At 44.4% G+C, this 20,755-nt stretch overlaps 1 protein-coding gene across 1 annotated transcript; it reads left to right on the forward strand.

Moving 5' to 3' along the window:
• On the forward strand, positions 12,126-16,856 carry C1H9orf131 (chromosome 1 C9orf131 homolog). Its single transcript, XM_013986268.2, has 2 exons — positions 12,126-12,498; positions 12,876-16,856. The coding sequence occupies exons 1-2, from the start codon at positions 12,268-12,270 to the stop codon at positions 16,356-16,358; spliced, it is 3,714 nt and encodes a 1,237-aa protein (XP_013841722.2). The 5' UTR covers positions 12,126-12,267; the 3' UTR covers positions 16,359-16,856.

Here is a 20,755-nt window from a genome sequence, read left to right on the forward strand (position 1 = left end):
GTATATATGTATAACCAAGTCACTTTGCTGTACAGCAGAAACTGGCACAACCTAATCAACTATAATTTTTTGTAAAACGTACACACCTTAAAAAAAAAGAAGAAGAAGAAGAAAGGAATCAGCCAGGTGGGAAAAAGTGGTGAGGGCATTTCAGACAGAGAAATCAAAATCATGATGAGCAAAGATATGGAAGCAATGAATAGCATGGGGGGAAGGGGGCTCAGGGGAAACTACAACCATTATTCTATTACTGGAATAACAAATGTCAGCAGGTAATGGCAAAAGTTAATAAAGAAGAGAAAGGGGGAGTTCCCTTCGTGGCTCAGCGGTTAACAAACCCGACTAGGATCCATGAGGATGCAGGTTCATCCCTGGCCTCGCTCAGTGGGTTAAGGATCTGGCATTGCCGTGAACTGTGGTGCAAATCGCAGACGTGACTGGGATCCTGCATTGTTGTGGCTGTGGTGTAGGCCAGCGGCTGCAGCTCCAATTGGACTCCTAGCCTGGGAACTTCCATATGCTGTGGGTGCCACCCTAAAAAATAAAAAAAATAAAAGGGCAAAAAAGAAGAATAGAAAGGACTGCATGTGGAGGTTTCTCTATACCATGCATAAAGATGGCCTCACTGAAGGATTTTTAAGAAGGGGAGTAGTATGATCATTTTGTTTTAGCTGGATTACTTTGGCAGTAGTGAAACTGTGTACCAGACCCTAAATCTTTGTGTTTTGAAGTAAAAGGCCTTTCCCTTAGCCTCCCAAGCCTCCCATCAGTCTCAAGAGGCTGACTCAAGGGTTAATAAACAGGAAATATTGTTACAGCTAAAAACTAGTTAAAACAGTCATCCTTATGGTATGTCCTCCCTTGGCCCACTAACTTATTCCTAATGTTTACTTTCTAGTTAGAGTTATATTGCACCTAGGGTCTGGCTTTTCACAAATGATCTCTTCCTTGATTAACTGCCTTCTTTTACTAATGGTTACCTTCCAGCTAGAGTTATATTGCACCTAGTGTTTTCTTTTGTAATTTTAACACTCCCTAACACCCCTTCCCTGTAAGCAATCTTCATTCCAGAGAGAAGATCAGGAATGACAGATCTTCTCTATCTTCTCTACCTTCCCAAAGACAACCAGAAACCATCATCGGACCCACTGACGCCAGCCTTGACGACTCTGAAATGATCTATGGATGAAAAATAATATAGACATCTTAATCAATAATCCCGCCTTCTGAGCTAAACCCATAAAACCCCTTGCCATCCCCTCTCAAGTCAGGACATAGTTTTGAGGCACTAACCTGCTGTGTTCTCCTTTGCCTGGCAAAACAATAAAGCTGTTCTTTCTCTTCCTCAAAACCTGTCCCTGAGACTTAACTGGTGCGGGTGTACAGAGGCCACATTTTCAGCTAGAGTAGTGAATGGAAAGGATTTAAGATGGACAAATCTGGAGGAATGAGATCAGCTAGGAGGCTACCGCGCAGTTTATGGGAGAAAGGATGAGGGCCTGAACTATGATGGTGACAGTAAGGAAGGGGAAGAGAGAGAAATAGAAAATATAATTAGCAAAAATTGGTGACTAATGACTAATAGGAAGGATGAAGAGGAAGCAGTATACAACAGTTTCTATGTTTCTGGCCTAGGTGACTAGGTGATGCTAATTGCTTTGGGGAATACAACAGGAAGAGCAGGTTGAAACAGAAGAAAATAACGACCTAAGTTATAAAGATGTTAGGTCTGAGTACCTGTGGGAGATGGAGCTGGGGGATATTTAGTAAGCAACTAGAATTTATGAGACTGAAGCTCACAGAATTCAATGCTGAAATAAGTAACCACGTGAGTGGCTAATTCACTCCTTAGGAAATCTACTTCAGAGAATAACACAGCCTTTAACCATAATGTTAAGGAAGAGTTTAAGTGTGTAGAAAAGGCTTATGCTAAAATATTAACCGCTTTCCTGCTTTACAAAAACCTATATTTACTTTAACAATGTAAAAATATGAATAGCCAAGTCTGAAAAGAAAGACATCAAAATCTGAGATTGGAAGTTTATGGGGTTTCCCTTTTCGTAAACTCTAAATTCAGGGTATAATACTATCATAGGATGGGGGTGGGGAGCAACGCTTCCTCTGACCTCTACTGGGTTCCCATCAAACACAGGACTTGACACATAGTAATGCCCACCACCACACACACACACACACACACACACACACACACACACACACACAGCAGCAAAAGTACCAACACCTGAGATTTAAAGGCAGCTGCCTCGGATTTTCCTCCCTTCTGGAAGCCTGCCCCTTCCTGTCTGCTCCAGGCCTCACCTCAGTGGGCCTCTGCCCCACCTCTGGCCATGGCCTGTGCCTGGCTCCCGCCCACGGCTCCTTCACCCGACTCCTTGAAACAATTCGGGACGCTGGCCCCTCCTGAAGGGGGGGTCCCGTCAGGTCTCACTGTCCTGACCAGTTCTGACATTTTCAAGGCACTGAGCCCTCAGGGGCAACGGACAGGACCCTGCCCAGCCCGTGCGGCAACTGGAGCTGGGTTGCTGGCCGGGCCCTTAGCTCCGCATCCCTCTGGAGCAGGTGGGAAGGGGGGAGAAAAGGAAAGGGGGCAGGGAGAGGGAGAGGTGAGGCGGGGGAGGCGGGCGGATTGAGGAAGAGAGAAGGACAACTGGCCAGTGGGGCAGTTTAGGAGGCCTCAGCCGTGGCTGCGCGTCGACGCTGGCGGGCTCCGCGGCGGGTCCTGGGAGCAGCTGCCCCACCCAGAGGCCCCGCAGTTGAGGGAGTCCAGCAGCCAGACGATCCTGGGGCGTCCGGAACGCCTCGCCCGAATCTTGGCTGTGAGCCCTGGGCTCAAGAATGCTTACTTCTGGTCGAGAGGTGTTGCCTCCAGGCGGTGTCCGGGGAAGCCTGAGGAGACCGCCCGGAGGCCGCCCCCGCCCCGCCCCGCCCCGCCCCCTGCGCCTCGGACCAGGCCCCGCCCCGCCCCGGAGCAAGCCCTCTCCCAGAAATCTTGCCCATTCATTCGCTCACACTGAGGGTACTGAGTTCAAACCAAATATTAAGCGCCAGATGCTGGTGTTAAAGCAGTAAACTGGATAGACAAGGTTCCTGATCTCAGATGATTAAACAAGTTACAATCTAGGATTCCCATAGTGGCGCAGCGGAAACGAATCTGACTAGGATGCATGAAGACGCAGGTTCATCCCTGGCCTCGCTCAGTGGGTTAAGGATCCGGCCTTGCAGTAAACTGTGGTGCAGGTAGAAGACGCGGCTCGGATCTGGCAGTTGCTATGGCTGTGGTGTGGGCGGGTGGCTACAGCTCTGATTTGACCCCTAGCCTGGGAACCTCCATATGCCACGGGTGCAGCCCTAAAAAGAAAAAAAAAAAAGTTACAATTTAGTGTGGAAAGTACCGGTGGGGGAGGGGAGGATAAAGGCACCTGTCCTAGCTTGGGAGGGTCAAAGAAGGCCTCACAGAGAAATGCATTTCACTGTAGCAGGAAGGAAGAAGATCTGTGGCAATGGCTTTTGGATGATGAGAGATTCCCATAGGATGGCTTCTGGTTCCTCTGAGAAGTTACAGGTCTTTCAGTTTGCACTGAAAGAATATAACAATACCTGCTTCAGGAGTTCCCACTGTGGCTCAACAGTAGCAAACCTGACTAGCGTTCATAATGACTTGGGTTCAATCCCTGACCTCACCTAATGGGTTAAAGGACCCAGCGTTGCCCTGAGCTGTGGTGTATGCTGCAGATGTAGCTGGGATCTCATGTTGCTGTGGTTGTGGTGTAAGCAGGCAGCTACAGCTCTGATTGGACCCCTAGCCTGGAAACTTCCATATGCCACACACGCAGCCCTAAAAAGACAAACAAAACAAAATTTAAAAATCTACTTCGGAGAGTTGTAAATTTTATTTTATTAGCTTCTTAGGGCCGCATCCTCAGCATAGGGAAGTTTCCAGGCTAGAAGTCGAATCAGAGCTGCAGCTGCTAGCCTATGCCACAGCCACAGCAATGCCAGATCCTTAATCCACTGATGGGGGCCAGGGATTGACCCTGCATTTTTATGGATACTAGTCAGGTTCCTAATCCACTGAGCCACAACAGGAACTCTGAGAGTTGTAAATTTTAAATGAGATAGTAAACATTAAATTTGTCCCATAACCCTGAGGCATGAGAAATATAACATTACTTAATTTTTCTAAATTACATTAAGCCTGGTTCAAAATTCTCATTTATTGGGGTAAGAAGACATCAAATATGTCTTTTCCCTGTTTAGTACAATATACAATGACCAAAAAACATAAATAAAACCACTTCAGAAAGAAAAAAAACTCGGGTCTTAGTCTGTCACGGTTGCCACTGGGATGTGCATTGTCTAAACCCATATGATCCATTCAAAGGCAGGTGGTCCCACAGCATCTCTGCCAAGTATGTATATCAGCACCATCTTCTGCAGTTCCCAAGACTATGTACTAGATGTTTAGTGCCCTATCCCTTAAATCAGCCCTCCCCATCAGAAGTCCTGCTGCCTCCTGGTGGATGTCTTTCATGCAGAACCTGTTGCAACATCTCCTCTCAAGTCCCTGGCCCACTGTTATCCTTGGGCAACTCCTCTTTCAACCCAGCACCTCCTCCATCTTTTCCTTCCTTAGAGCACTCAGCTGAATTAAATTTTCCTCCCACACAAGACCCCGGATAAGGCCAGAGAACAGGTGTATTGCAAGTTTAGTTTGGGACTAGAAAGCACAAAATCTTTACCTGTTCCATGAGACAAATCTAGAATCCCTGGAAGAGGAGAGAGCAAAGCTGCATTTTTATACCACTGGGATATGGCAACGAGTAGGAGACAGCAATTAATAGCTTGGTAAATTATCCTGACATTAATGTAAATTAACTAGCACAGAATAAGTATTCAGTATTGTCTTTTTCTTTTTTTTTTTTTTTTTTTTTTTTTGTCTTTTTATGGCCACACCCACGGCATATGGAGCTTCCCAGGCTAGAGGTCTAATCAGAGCTGTAGCCACTGGCCTTTGCCAGAGCCACAGTAATGCAGGATCCGAGCCACATCTGCAACCTACACCACAGCTCACAGCAACGCTGGATCCTTAAACCACAGAGTAAGGCCAGGGATCCAACCTGCAACCTCATGGTTCCTAGTTGGATTTGTTAACCACTGAACCATGACAGGAACTCCCAGTATTGTCTTCTTAATTTCCTATTAAAGCTCAACTTATCAGCAACACATGCTGAAGAAACTGTCTTTTTCCTATTTTATATTCTTGCCTCCTTTGTTGAACATTAACTGACTGTAGGTATCTGAGTTTATTTCTAGGCTCTCTATTCTGTTTCATTGATCCATATGTCTGTTTTTGAACCAATCCACACTGTTTTGATTTCTGTAGCTTTGTAGTATCATCTGAAGTCTGGGAGAGTTATGCCTTCTGCCTTGTTTTTTTTCCTCAGGATTGCTTTGGGAATTCTGGGTCTTTTATGGTTCCACATAAATTTTTGTATTATTTGTTCTAGTTCTGTGAAAAATGTCATGGGTAATTTGATAGAGATCACATTAAATCTATAGATTGCTTTGGGTAGTATGGCCATTTTAACAAAATTAATTCTTCCAATCCAAGTGCATGGTATATATTTCCATTTTTTGAATCCTATTTAATTTTCTTTATTAATGTTTTATAGTTCTCAGTGTTTAAGTCTTTCACTTCCTTAGTCAAGTCTATTCCTCTGCAATTTTTGGGGGGTATGATTTTTAAAAGGTATTGTTTTTTTACATTCATTTTCTGAATGTTAGTATAGAAAAATGCAACTGATTTCTGAATGTTAATCTTATATCCTACTACTTTACTAAATTCATTTATCAGATTGAGTAGTTTCTGAGCAGAGTCCTTAGGGTTTTCTATATACAGTATCAAGTCATCTGCATATAGTGACAATTTTATTTCTTCCCTTCCAATTTGGATACCTTTTATTTCCTTTTCTTTATTTCCTTTTCTTTTATTTCCTGATTGCTATAGCTACAACTATTCAATACATTGAATAGAAATGATGAGAATGGGCATCCTTGTTCCAGATTTCAGCAGGAAGGCTTTCAGCATTTCTCCATTGAGTATTATATAGGCTGTGAGTCTGTCATAAATGACTTTTATTATGTTCAGATATAGTCCCTCTATACCCACTATGGTAAGAGTTTTATCATGAATGGATGTTGAATTTTGTCAAATGCTTTTTATGCATCTTTGAGATGATCATGTGGTTTGTGAATTTTTTGTTAACATGATTGATTTGCATATGTTGAACCATCCTTGTGAATTTGGGATGAATCTCTCTTGGTCATGGTGTATGATATTTGTTATGTGTTAATTCAGTTTGCTAAAGTTTTGTTGGGAACTTTTGCATGTATATGCATCAAAGATATTGGCTTATAATTTCCCTTTTTGGTGGTATCTTTGGACAGTTTTATGTAAATCAATGAAATTAGATCACATCCTCATACCATGCACAAAAAAAAAAAAAAAGAAAAAAAACCCACAAAAAACAAACAAACAAAAAAAACCTCAAAACATAAGACAAGACACCATAAAACTCCTAGAAGAGAGAATGGGCAAAACATTCTCTGACATAAACCTTACAAATGTTTTCTTAGGTCAGTCTCCCAAGGCAATAGAAATACAACAAAAATAAACAAACAAGGCCCAAACAAACTTACAAGCTTTTGCACAGCAAAGGAAACCATAAGCAAAATAAAAGATAACATACAGAATGGGAGAAAATACCACAAATGATATAACCAACAATGGCTTAATCTCCAAAATATACAAACAACTCATACAATTCAACAACAACAAAACAACCTAATTGTAATATGGGCAGAAGACCTAAATAGACATTACTCCAAAGACATACCGATGGCCAGTAGGCACAGGAAAAATGCTCAACATTGCTAATTATCAGAGAAATGCCAATCAAAACCACAATAAGGTATGACTTTACCCTGGTCAGAATGGCCATCATTAATAAGTCTACAAATAACAAATGCTGAAGAGGGTGTGGAGAAAAGGGAATCTGCCTACACTTTTGGCGGGAATGTAAACTGGTACAACCACTATGGAAAACAGTATGGAGGTTCCTCAGAAAACTAAAAATAGAATTACCATATGATCCAGCAATCCCACTCCTGGGCATATATCAGGACAAAACTATAATTCAAAAAGTGCATGTACCCCTATGCTCATAGCAGCACTATTCATAACAATCAAAACATGGAAACAACCTAAATCCCCATTGACAGATGAATGGATTAAGAAGATGTGATACATATACACAATGGAATACTACTCGGTCATAAAAAAGGATGAAATAATGCTACTCGCAGCAACATGGATGCAACTAGAGATTATAATACTAAGTCAAGTCAGAGAAAGACAAATACCATATGATATCACTTATATATGGAATCTAAAATATGGCAAAAATGAACCTATCTACTAAATAGAAACAGCCTCACAGACATGGAAAACAGACTTGTGGTTGCCAAGGGGGAGGGGGAGGGAGTGAGATGGACAGGGAGTTTGGGGCTAGTAGATGAAAACTATTACATTTAGAATGGATAAACAACAAGACTCTACTGTATAGCACAGAGAACTCTAACCAATCTTCTGGAATAGCCCATCATGGAAAATATATTTTTTTTAAAAAAGAATGTATACATATTTATGACTTAGTCACTTTGCTGTATAGCAGAGTTTGACACAACATTGTAAATCAACTGTACTTTTTTTTTCTTTTTAGGGCCGCACCCATGACATGTGGAAGTTCCAAGGCCAGGGGTAGAATCAGAGCTACAGCTGCCAGCCCACACCACAGCCACAGCAATGGGGGATCCGAGCTGTGTCTGCAGCTACACTACAGCTCACGGCAATGCCAGATCGCAGACCCACTGAACAACGTCAGGATCAAACCCGCGTCCTCACGGATACTAGTCAAATTGGTTTCTGCTGTGCCACAACAGGAACTCCCAACTATACTTTAATTTAAAAATAAAAAAGAACTCAACTAACTTTCTTCATCTAGAGTAGCAAGCTGAAATGCCAGGCAGATGATACAAATGACTAAAAATAGAGAAGTATAGGAAGACAAAATCATAGGCACAGTGATAAACAGCAACTAGCCCTTAGTCTTGGCATTAACAAAGAGAACACGGTGGACTGGAAAGCACACGGCCACTAAGGGAGCAACTGCTACTTAATTCCAATGATCTTTACTTTGTGGGAATGAGAGCCCTGTGTTGCCAGATTTTAAGCCAAAAATACTATTATGTACAATCCACTAATTTTACAATGTGGGCTACTCATTCAAGGTTTTAAAAACAAAACAAAACAAAAAACTTTGCTGGCCATATTGTCTGGGCCAAACATTATACATTAGTATATATTTTTAAGCTTTTTTTCTCATTTCAGCTGCTACATATATACTGCTAGCTGTCAAATTTACATCTCCCCCACAGACTGCTTTCCCAAGCTTCAGATCCATGTATCTAACTGGTTCCTGTCTAACATTTCCTTGCCATAGAAATCTCAAATTTGGAGTTCCCATCATGGCACAGTGGTTGACGAATCTGACTAGGAACCATGGGGTTGTGGGTTCGATCCCTGGCCTTGTTCAGTGGGTTATGGATCTGGTGTTGCTGAGAGCTGTGGTGTGGGTTGCAGACACGGCTCAGATCCCGCATTGCTGTGGCTCTGGGGTAGGCCGGTGGCTGCAGCTCCGATTCGACCCTTAACCTGGGAATCTCCATGTGCTGCGGGAGCAGCCCTAGAAAAGGCAAAAAGACAAAAAAAAAAAAAAAAAATCTCAAGTTCAAATGTCTAAATGGAACGCATTGCCCCCTCACCCTAAACTGGTTGGCAGGTCTGTGTAACTTATCTCAGTAAAATGGCAAAACATTCACACCCAGTTTCCCAAGTCAAAACTCTGGAATTGTTCTCAACTCCCTATCTACTTCACCCTATTCCCCTGGTAACCAAGCCTAGTCAATTATAACATTGGAATGCTACTTGAACATGTTATTCCCCTTTCCCACCATCACTACTTGGTTCAGGCATCATCTTTGTTTTGCCTAAACTAAAGCAAATCTCTTGGCTTCAATCTCTTTGCTGTCGCTATAGCCAGAGTGTTCTTCCCAAGACACAAACTTGATCTTGTCTCTTCCCTGCTCAAAATTTTTCAATGATTTCCCATCACTTTCAAGATAAATTTCCAACTTCTTAGTCTGGTATTCAGGGCCCTCTGTGACATTGTCTCCCCTACTGCTTCCCCAACCCCTAACCAATACCACAGCTGCACTGAAATACCTTTGATTTCCCTAATGGGACATGCTTTTTCTGCCCTTCCATTTTCTTCCCCCTTTTTTTGTCTTTTTAGGGCTGTACCAGCGGCATATGGAGGTTCCCAGGCTAGGGGTCGAATCTGAGCTGCAGCTGCCGGCCTACGCCACAGCCACAGTAATGCAGGATCCAAGCCACATCTGCAACCTACACCACAGCTCACAGCAATGCCCGATCTGTAACCCACTGAGCAAGGCTATGGATTGAACCTGCAACCTCATGGTTCCTAGTTGGATTCGTTTCCACTGTACCATGATGGGAACTCCTGCCCTTCCATTTTTACACAGGCCATTTCTACTGCTTGGAGTGTGCTCTTGCTCCCTACACTCTCATTTTTTGATTCCTCAAACCAAGCACTGATCGTCTCTTCTGGAAAGCAACCCATGACAAGCAATCCCCTTCCCCCTTAGTACCTTGTGCACATCTCTTATTTACTTTTTTTTTTTTCTTTTTAGGGCCACACCTGCAGCATATGGAGGTTCCCAGGCTAGGGGTTGACTCAGATCTGCAGCTTCTGGACTATTCCACAGCCACAGCAACCTGGGATCTGAGCTGTGTCTGTCTGCAACCTACCCCACAGCTCATGACAATGCAAGATCCTTAGCCCTCTGGGTGAGGCCAGGGATTGAACCCACATCCTCATGGATACTAGTTGGGTTCATAACCTTCTGAATCACAGTAGGAACTCCCTGAACATCTTGATTTTAATTGTCTATTATTTGACTGAAATGGTCCCTGAAATGGGACCTACTTTAGTACAGAGATCCTGTTTTACAACTACCTCCTCAAGAATGAGCACAGTACCGGATCCATAGTAAGCACTTAATAAATATATGCTGAATGAGTGAATGAATAAATTTAATCCAAGTCATGGTACCAATGGAAATAACTTTTTTTCCCAAGATCACATGGCCCACCAGTGACAGAGCTATAGAACCCAAGTCTCCTTAACTTCGGCTCAACCCTTTCTATTAGACCAAGTTGGAAGTTGATGGGGATGGGGTGAAGAAAGGAACTGAATTGTACTGCAAAGGCAGACATTGAAGTTTGGCCCTAAAAAAAGGGAACCGACATGGAACAGAGTAGTGGTTTTAAGGGAAAGAGATACAAATGGGAAAAAAAAAGATCAGGTACATTTATTGTCATCCTTAACATGAATGCTTGCAAAAAAGATCTCAGCAACCTCAAGACACAAGATATAAGAGAGGAAACAGACTACATCTATTAAAGATGGAATGAGGTTTATAATCAGGAACCTTGAAAGTGATAGAAGAGCAGTTCCCACTGTGGCTCAGTGGGTTACAAACCCAGCTAGTATCAATGAGGATGCAGGTTCCATCCCTGGACTTGCTCAGTGGGTTAAGGATCCAGCACTGCTGTGGCTGTGGTGTACGCTGGCAGCTGCAGCTCAGATTCGACACCTAGCCTGAGAACCTCCATTGCCACAGGTGTGGCCCTAAAAAGCAAAAAAAAAAAGTCATGGAAGAAATTTTCACATATTGAGGTATGGGGAGGTCACTCTCACTTATAAATGATTTGGCTTGGAATTTATACTAACTAGAACAGCCTGTCTTGTGTTCTGTCCAACATACATTGTACATCTGCTTCAACCATTAAAGAAAAGGGTGCATTGTCCAGAAGTGGAGAACATCCATTTTGAAGACAGAGATAAATGCCTCCCTTCCTGGGACACCAATGCCAGTACTCTTTTGAAGATAAGCCTCCCCTCCCCGGTGCCAAGGCCATACCGACTTGCTGAGTACGAACTAATTTATCTTTTTTGGAATGCTGAAGGAATGTACACCAGTCATGTTTGATATTCTTTGTTCTGACAAGATACAAAGCTATGTGAAAACCAGGCTTCTCAGGAGAAGTTCCTCAGAGCTATCTAAGAGGCTGTCTTCCTCAGCTGGAAGGCTAGTCTTCAGCTAGGCTCAAATAACAAAAATTTTTTTTTGGCTACACCCATGGCATATGGAAGTTCCCAGGTCAGGGACTGAATCCGAGCCATAGCTATGACTTACACCACAGCTGCAATAATGCTGGATCTTTAACCCACTGCATTGGGCCAGGGATTGAAACTGCGCCCCCACAGAGACAATGTCAGATCCTTAGCCTGCTGTGGCACGGCAGGAGCTCCAAAACTCTCCTCTGTTTTGTTTTGTTTTGTTTTTTGATGGCCACACCTGTGGCATATGAAAGTTCCCAGGCTAGAGGTTGAACCAGAGCTGCAGCTGAGCTCTGGTTCAATCACAGCAACACTGCATCCGAGCTGCATCTGCAACCTATGCTGCAGCTTGTGGCATCGCCAGATCCTTTACCCACTGAGGGAGGCCAGGGATTCAACCTGCATCCTCACAGAGATAATGTCAGGTCCTTAAACCGCTGAGGCACAACAGGAACTCCTCTTCTATTCTTATTATAGATTGGTTATTGATTATTTGTGGCAACAAAAGAAATAAAAATTTGATACAGCATGTACTATGTACTGCTCTAGGCATATAAATATTTTCATTTAATTCTCAAAACAACCCATGTGGTAAGTAATATTATCCCCATTTTACAGATGGGAAAACTGAAGCACTGAAAGATGAAATCGTTTGAGATTACACAGGTAGGAAGTGGCAGAACTAGGATGTGAATAAGGCAGTTCGATGCTGGAACTCAACCACAATGCCTGAAGATAATTCTGACCTTGGCAATAAAAAGGGGATCACTCAAGTTTCATTGTATAAAGTATGAATTGTCTGGTGAGGGCGATTTTTGTCCTCAAATTCAGGGAGACAGCTGTTAGGTATGTGGGGGATGGGAATTCTTTGTTCTGTGATGCAATGATGACCTCAGGGTAAACTGCCACTAGGCTGAAGAAAATGGAGTGGCTGCTAGAGGACCTGCCTGGGGCTGAGTGGGACCTGGGGCTTCTTTGGGGCCACCTGACCCACGCCCTGGCCTGCAGACACTGTGGCAGCAGCTGCCTCCAGAGTCCAGGGAATCTGGTTACACTCTTCTTATTCGTGGTTTGGCAGATCCGGAAGTGGTGGCAGCTTGGGAGATGGCAACAGCTTCAGCCCTGGTATTCTGGGGACAGGATCCAAGGCAAGGTGGGTGACACAGATGTGCAGCTGGGTAAATGATTCACCACATGTGAGTTCAGGTGAGGAACCATTGCTATGGGTCCAAAAGAGTGACTATAATCCTTAAATGTGAGGCCAGGTGAGTGACCACTGACACTAGATTTGAAGCAAGGTGAATGATAACTGATCCTAGATGTAGGGTTATGTAAGGGATGCTGATCTCCAAATGTGGCTGGGTAGTGGCCATTAACACCAGATGGGTGACTATCGACCACAGATGTGGGCTCCAGTGACTGTTCACTTGGGTGTAGAACAGAGACTACAGGCTATATGACATACCTGTGTCTCTGACCTGTGTCTCTGAAAAGGCTTCAAGCCTGATTCCATCTTTCTCCACTCCCCAGGGCCCACCACTTCTGTACCATGTGGCTTTCCTTGACCACATGTGGAAGCAGGAGGCAGAGGAGGATGAAGAGGAGGAAGAAGAGGAAGCATCTTTGGATCCACTGAAGCCATGTTCCCTTCCCAAAGAAACTCCTATTGAAGAGCAGGCCACCACAGCCCCATCCCAGCCATCCTGTGGTTCTGAGGGCCTCCACAAGGCCATAGGGACACTAGAACAAGTACATACACAGACCCCAACCCTTTCCAGATCTTACCCCACCTTTCAGATCCTGACCAACCTGCATGTGAAGTACAAGACAGCATCAGGGAGCCGCTTACAGCAAAGAAAAAGCCAGCTCTTCTGGGGTCTCCCCTCTCGGCACAGTGAGTCCTTGGAGGCCATCCTCCTGAGCTCAGGTGGTCCCTCTTCCCTGAAGTTGTCTGTTAGCCCTTCTGTCTTCTTTAACAAGCTTTCCTTCCTGCCTAGATCCCCAGAATTGCTGCTTCCCCAGTACTGCTCCCCAACCCAGCTTCCTACCCATGAAGTCCATGCTACAAAAGATCTGGAAGGGATGGCTTCTGAACCTCGGCAACTTCCCTGTCCATCTTCTCCTCCTGTCCCATCACTACCCCTCCATCTTAAATCCTTTCCCATGGACCATGAGAGAGTCCCATCTGGCACTGAAGTGAATACACAGTGGCTTACACAGCAGGAAGAGGTCCCTTGGGTCTCTGAGGATCAAGCCTTGCACTCAGAGCCTAAACTCCAAAGAACCAGACCCACCAAGCTCTTCCATTCATCTGAGGTCTGGTGCAAGGTGCCATGGGATCCTGGCTTCCAACAACACATTCCAGATTCACTCTCTGCCTTTTTGGCAGAATATCCCTCTAGCCTCCTGGGAGCCCTAACTAAGTATGAGGTCCCATGTAAGACCATAGGGCAAAATGAGGACCTCAAAGACTCTGAGCCAGCAATGCCAGCTCCCAGCCTAACCCCAACTTCTCTACCAGAATATCAGGGAGTCAGCTCTATAGGAAGCTTGTCTGGATCTAAGGCTTTCTGGGAACCCACAAGGCAAAGAGAGATCTCTGAGTTTCCAATCCTAGTCCCTTTCCAACCTGTAGATGCCATGAGAGAGGCTCAAGCAACTAGCACCCTGGAAGTTCCACCTGTACCTGAGACTCAGCGGGGAACCATGGGACATAATGAGAGTATTCAAGTCTTACAGCCCCTGATGCCAGTCCTCTGTCAGCCCCCAGATTCTCTGTCAGAACCCCAGAAAGTAAGCCCTGAAGGTGGACCTTCTGTGACCAAGGACTTCTGGGAAACCTTTGGGCACAAAGAGAATCCTAGGGCCTCTGGGCCTCCAATACCAGCCCCTTACCCTCCTCCACATCCCCTACCAGAACTCCAAGGAGGCAGTTCCCTTGGAGAGCCAACTGATTATGAGTCCCAGTGGGGATGCAGAGAAAATTCATCAAACCCTTGGGCTTTTGAACCTCCTGCCTTGGACCTCGACCCAGGATGCTATGGAACCAGGCCTCTATGTGTCCCATCAGGATCACAGACTCCATGCAAAGGCATGCAGGGTAGAGAAAATTGTCAGGTCTCTGCAGACCCAGTTTCATCTTCCACCCTTCCCTCACCATCTCTGCTGGAGTCCCTAGGAACAGGTGCCCAGGCTGTCCTGTCTGAGTCCAAAGCTTTGTGGGAGGCCATGAGGCAGAGAGAGAACCTCTGGACCCCAGAGTCCCCAGCCCATGCCCACAGCCCATCTCTAGTGCCTGTTCCAGAATCCTGCAGAATCAATCCTGTGGGAGGCCTCAATAGGTCAGAAGCTGCATGGAAGGACACTGATCATTTCAGGAATTCCTGGGCTTCTGAATCCCCATCTTCAGCCTTCAGCCCACCCCATGCTCTTGAACTGGATTCCCTCAGAGCTAGCCCTGCGGGGGTCCTGTTTGATTCTGAAGCTAGATGTGGGGACATACAAATGAGAAAGAACTCCTGGGCCTCAGAACTCCAGGCTTGCAGCTTACCCCAAGACCCATATGGACCCAATGCCTTGGAAGTCCAGTCTGACTCTGAGTCTATTGGAGGGGACATGGGGCACAAAGAAATCTGCCCCAATCCACCCTCAAACTCTATGTCAAAGTCTCACACAAGTGAGCCTACTGAAGACCAACGCAACTGTAAAACTGATGGAGCAACACTGGAGCAGAAAAAGAACTGCTGGACCATTGATTTCCCAGCCCCAGCCCCCAGGTCACTATCTGCTCCTCTACCAAATCCACACATCAACCCTGAGTTTGTGCGGGGGAATGTGCAGCAAGGAGGGTTCCCTCAGGACCCCCACCCTCCAGCAGTGGATCCCCTACAGCCAATACCCTGGCTTCCCACCCTAGATGAAGCACTGAAGATTGAGCCTAACCAGCCTGGCCTGCCCAAGGGAGAGCTGTTTCTAGGAGTTAAGGCAGAGACTCTATCCTCCCAGGAAGAGGATGTCGCAAAGGTGCCCACGAACTCTGGGATTCAGGCCTGGCACTGGAGTAGAGAGTTAGAACTCAGGCTGAGGACACTACAGCAGAGCCCTGCTTCCAGATCTCTTGGCCCAAATAAATCATTTGGCAGCTCCTCTGGTCTAAGCCCCACAACTCAAGCCACCCAGAGCCTCTCTTCCTGCCCCCCACGGCAGACTCATCCACCCAATCTGTGCCTCCACTCTTCAAGCTGTCATTCCCCCAAAATTCAGAGCACAGTAACTCAGCCTGTCCAGATCTCCCACTGTTATCACTCCAATTCCTCTTCCCATTCTCAGCAACAAAAGTCTGACAGGGCAGAACAAGGGTCTCAGAAAGAGCAAAGAATGAAAGCGAAGATGGTATCCCAGACGTCATTCCAGGGGTCATGTAGTCACAAAAAGGCTGGTAGGAAATGCCAAGGCCTGGAAGGGCCCTCAAATCCTAAGGTTCTTGCCTCAGGCAAGAGACAAGACAATGCTTCAGCCAAAAAGAGAGACTGCCCCAGGAAACCCAAAGGAGACCACGGTGGAGGGGATGCAAGATTGGGGTCATCCACAGTTACAGGGAAAAGCCAGCCAGTCCAGGCCAGAAGACTAGCAGTGGTCCCTGTAAGCAGGCTTTCCCAAAGAACTCAGCATAGGGACCAGAGCTCTCAACACAGTGCTCTCTCCCCACAGCTTAACTCCAAGGCTGTGGGTTCCCAAGATAAGCAAGGGGCAAGGCTGGAAGCTGGTGACAGCCTGGGCCCTCAGCACTGTAAGCACTGTCCTTGGGCCCAGAAGCATCTTTCCTCCCCCACACCTCCGGCTCCCCTTACCAGGGGTCTCCAAAAGTTATTAGCCAAGATTCTAGGCACCCATGGGCCTAGGCCCACCAAATCATCAGCAGAAAGGCTGGTAGTATTACCACCCAACATTAATACCCCAAGACCTGAAGCCAAACCACTTGAGAGATGGAGAGACAAGCAAAGGAAATCCTAATAAACTAGTTGAACTAGACAAATATGACTCATGTCTTTTTTGGAGTCTGGGGTACTAGGAATGTCAGTTCCCTCCTGACTTCTGCTGCAGCCAACATCCCCTCAAAATCAGGTCCCAGAAAGTAAAGAGCTCAGGATTCTATAAGCTTAACTTTCAAGCCCTTCACAGATGATCAACCCGGAGTCCACACATCCCTAACTCTCTAGGGTAAAGGTGTTAAGCCCAAAAGAGCACAGCCCAATGCTGCTCCTGAAAAATATTTCACTCTAAGTTAACAGAATAAAAATATATTTGTTCACATGAGCACAACTGGTCTGGTCTAGGCAGCTGTTCTCAGTCCTGTTAGTCAAGTTTCCGAATCTTCCCGGCCAATTCGTTAAACTTTTCTTTTTAGGGCTGCATCTGCAGCGTGTGGAAGTTCCCAGGCTAGGGGTTGAATCAGAGCTGCAGCTGCCAGCCTACACCACAGCCATAGCATCGCTGGGTGCAAGTCACATCTGTGACCTTTGCCACAACTTGTGGCAACATTGGAACCTTAACTCAGTGAAGAGGCCAGGGATCAAACCACATCAAAGATACTAGTCAGACTCTTAAATGGCTGAGCCACAACGGTAACTCCTCTGGCCAATTCTGGTCAGTCCTCTGCTCTAGTTTATAGTTCATGCATCCCCAAAGCCACAAAAACAAGTCCCTTTCCATGTTTAGTTAAGGGTTCATCCCTGATTTCTTCTATAATTTCCTGTTCATATTGTATACCCATTTTTTATACTGCACTGTTTGTTGGGTATATTACTTTATTACTGGTGCCATTAACCAATTACCACAAAACATTATTAGTTTTATGAAGTCTGATATATGTCTTGGCTAAAACCAAGAGGTTGACAGAGCTGCATTCCTTTCCGTGGGCACTGAGTAGGATTCATCAGCTTTTAGAGGCTGCCCGCATTCCTTGGTTATTGCTCCTCTTCCTCCATCTTCAAAGCTGGCAAAGGCAAGTCAAAGTTCTTTGCACATCATGTCATTCTTTTGCCTCCCTCTCCCACTTTTAAGGACACTTAGTTCATTGGCCACACCTGGGTAATCCAAGATACTCTTCCTATCTTACAGTTAATTGGCTACCAACCTTAATTCCATCTGCAACTTTAATTCCTGTTTGTCATGTAAAATAAGGTGCCAGGAATTAGGAGGTAGACATTTGGGCTGGTGGGGAGGCATTATCCTGCCTATCACAGATATTAACTCAGCCTGTTACACATACTGCAAATATTTTCTCCCAATCCGTACCTTATTTTCCAATGTTAAGATGATTTTTACTGTGCCAAAGTTTAAATCTACCAACATTTTCCTTTATGGTTTCTAAAACACTTCCTTCTAGAACTTTCACAGATTTATGTTTAGACTGTTACTCTAATTTTCTGAGTATAGACTCTCCTATTAGAACCTAATGTCCAATTTTACCAATACCATTAAAAAAAAAAGTTGGACTCATTTCATCAAGTGTCATTATTTCAAAACATGAATCATTTTAAAGCCATACTACCTACTAGCACTGTCTCATATTCAACTTGCACAAAACTTGTCATTTTCCCTTTAAGCATTTCCTCTAATGTGCCAATTCCTACTCAAAGGGTACCACATCCACCCCAACACTGAAGCCAGAAACCTGCCAACCAACTCCTTTCCCCTCACACCCCAATCGAATCCATTATCAATCATAACCATGTCAATTATACCTAGAAAATGTATTTCAAGCCCATCTTCACCTCTTCATCTCCATCATCACCGTCTTAATTATCATTTCTCACCAAGTTGGTTGTCCTATTCCTTCTAATTCATCCTCCATATGGTTACAATTCTCTGGAGGTAAACTGAACCAATCTCTTTAAGTAAAGGAACAAAACAGGTACAACCTGTGGTCCTAGACTGGATATATATTGATTTGGTCAAAATAGTTGTGAATGGCATTTTTGGGCCACTTGGGAAATTTAAAAATGTACTAAGTATTTCATTAAATAAAAATTTACTGAAAGAGAAAGGTGGAGATGACTTTAAAAAGTTAGAAAGCAGTATGATCCTATTTTGATTTATAAATACCATATATATAAATATACATTTGAATTTTTTTTTTTTTTTTTTGTCTGTGCCCATAGCATGTGAAAGTTCCTGAGCCAGGGATCAACCACAGCCCACAGTAGTGACCTGAGCCAGAGCAGTGACAATGCTGGATCCTTAACCCACTAAGCCACCAGGGAATTCCTAGAAATATTACTTTTCTTAATTTGCTTAATACTTTCCTAAATTTCTATAATGCACACTACTGTTTCTCTAAAAATAAAGTTTTAGTGAATGGCTAATGAAAGAGTGAATTGTCAAGAGTTCCCGTTGTTACCAATCTGACTAGTAACCATGAGGTTGCAGGTTCGATCCCTGGCCTCACTCAGTCGGTTAAGAATCCGGTGTCGCCATGAGCTGTGGTGTAGGTTGCAGATGCGGCTTGGACCTCGTGTTGTTGTGGCTGTGGTGTAGGTGGGCAGCTGTAGCACCGATTCAACCCCTAGCCCGGGAATCTCCATACGCCATGGGAGCGGCCCCAAAAAGCAAAAAAAAAAAAGACTTAATTGTCTATATTGTCTATACACAACAATGCAAATGTGGCTGGTAATACTGTACTGTACACTTGGAATTTGCTGGGTTAATTTTATGTTATTTGATCACACACAAAAAAAATAAACTGTCTAGCACTGAAATCTGTTACTCTACTACCTAAACCCCCAACACCTTTAGAATAAAATTCACAACGAGCATTTGAGGTTTTTCAAACATGGTCTGGCCTCTCGGAATTCACTCCTTGCCAGTCAACCTGATGCTTCTTAAGCATGCTCTGAGTATTTTCTGGCCTGTATTTCCGCTCTCTTGCACTTCTCTATGTCAAGCCTCCCACCTTCCTTTAATGGCCCAACTCAGACCACCTCCAGGGCTGTTTCTTCTATCTTTGTATGGTTTCCCCTTCCTTGCAGCCCCATAACAATCTGTGCCTATTTATACCACTGGTTTCCTGATATTATGGCTATTGAGCCCTTTAAAGACAATAAGGTTCTATGAGGTCAAGTCCATCCTCCCAAAACAGTGCTCCTTCCATTCTAAAACATTCACTCTACTCTGTATACTCGGTTGAGAAAAACATCAGGTCAGAAGGTACATGCTGTCCCTCTGTCTCATCTCACTGAAGTCACTCTCCTGTTCCAAAGTTTTATTTAGCTCAAACCTGTCTACAGGATCTGAATCCAAAACTCACCACCTGCTGGCCAGGAGTGGAACCGAGAGTACTTTTCTTTGCTATGTACCCTCAGAAAGTCTTAAGAGTCTCAAAGACAATGCAATTTTGAGTATGTACTCGACACAGGGCCATTTAATGAGTCTATGGATCTCTGAATAGCTTTATAAAAAATTCAAGTCCTATATTCTTAACCCTTTTAAGTCCTAAGTAGGCTGAAGGGCTGGGCAAGATTAACAAATCATTTAACTTTTGCACAGTTCAGTCAAACTAAGAATTGGCAGCCCTGTGCTCCTCTTGGGCATTATGTGACCACTAGACTCTCAGGGCTACTTGGACCCAAATGTATCTCAAGATGTTAGAATTATAGTTCCATCTTTGTTTTTGCCTCTATGGTAACCTGTTGGTCTTCTATGATCTATCTTGATTAGAAACCCATCTTCTAATCACAGCAGTTATCCTATGGGAAGAAGAGACTGGCTATAGTAAGATCACATTCCAATTTCTTTCTGGGAACCCTGGGTGAGGAGGGGGCATGAACTGCCTTACAATTTGCCTTTTGGTTTAAGTATGCAGGCTTCTGCTGGTGCAAGGTGACAACTGCTTTCTTTCTGCAGTTCACAAAACACTGTCAATCATTTTATCAGACTAAGAATCTTGAGACCCCGGAAAAGCTAAGCACCTTGTTTGATGCTACACTGCTAAAAGCACAAGTGCCAGAAGCAAAACCAGGTTTCTCACAAGTCTGCTCTTGTTTTTTCCTAAAGCATCTATAGATGCTTCCCTACAGACACACTTTGTGCTACAAGTGGGTTCAAAGCAATCATTTCTACGCAAATTTCTATCACATGTCAACCACTATCTACGTATTTTGTGGGATCTTGCCTTCTATTCTATTCCCATGGCTTGATGCAGAGGTACCAAATGTCTTCCCCAAAAGACCTTGTCTTTGGTCTCAGCGAGGTGAGGCTGCCTGCCATGGGAATGAGACAGAGTGACAATGTTCAGTTAGAAGACCAAGAGACAAGCCATCAGGATACTAAAAGTTTACCTCCTTTGGAAAAGCAAAGGAGAACGAAAGACAGGATCTGGTGGAGAAAGGTTTAATGCAAGTCACAAAAGA

This window comes from Sus scrofa, chromosome 1 (genome assembly GCF_000003025.6).
Source record: "Sus scrofa isolate TJ Tabasco breed Duroc chromosome 1, Sscrofa11.1, whole genome shotgun sequence".
In the NCBI taxonomy this organism is placed as follows: Eukaryota; Metazoa; Chordata; class Mammalia; order Artiodactyla; family Suidae; genus Sus; species Sus scrofa.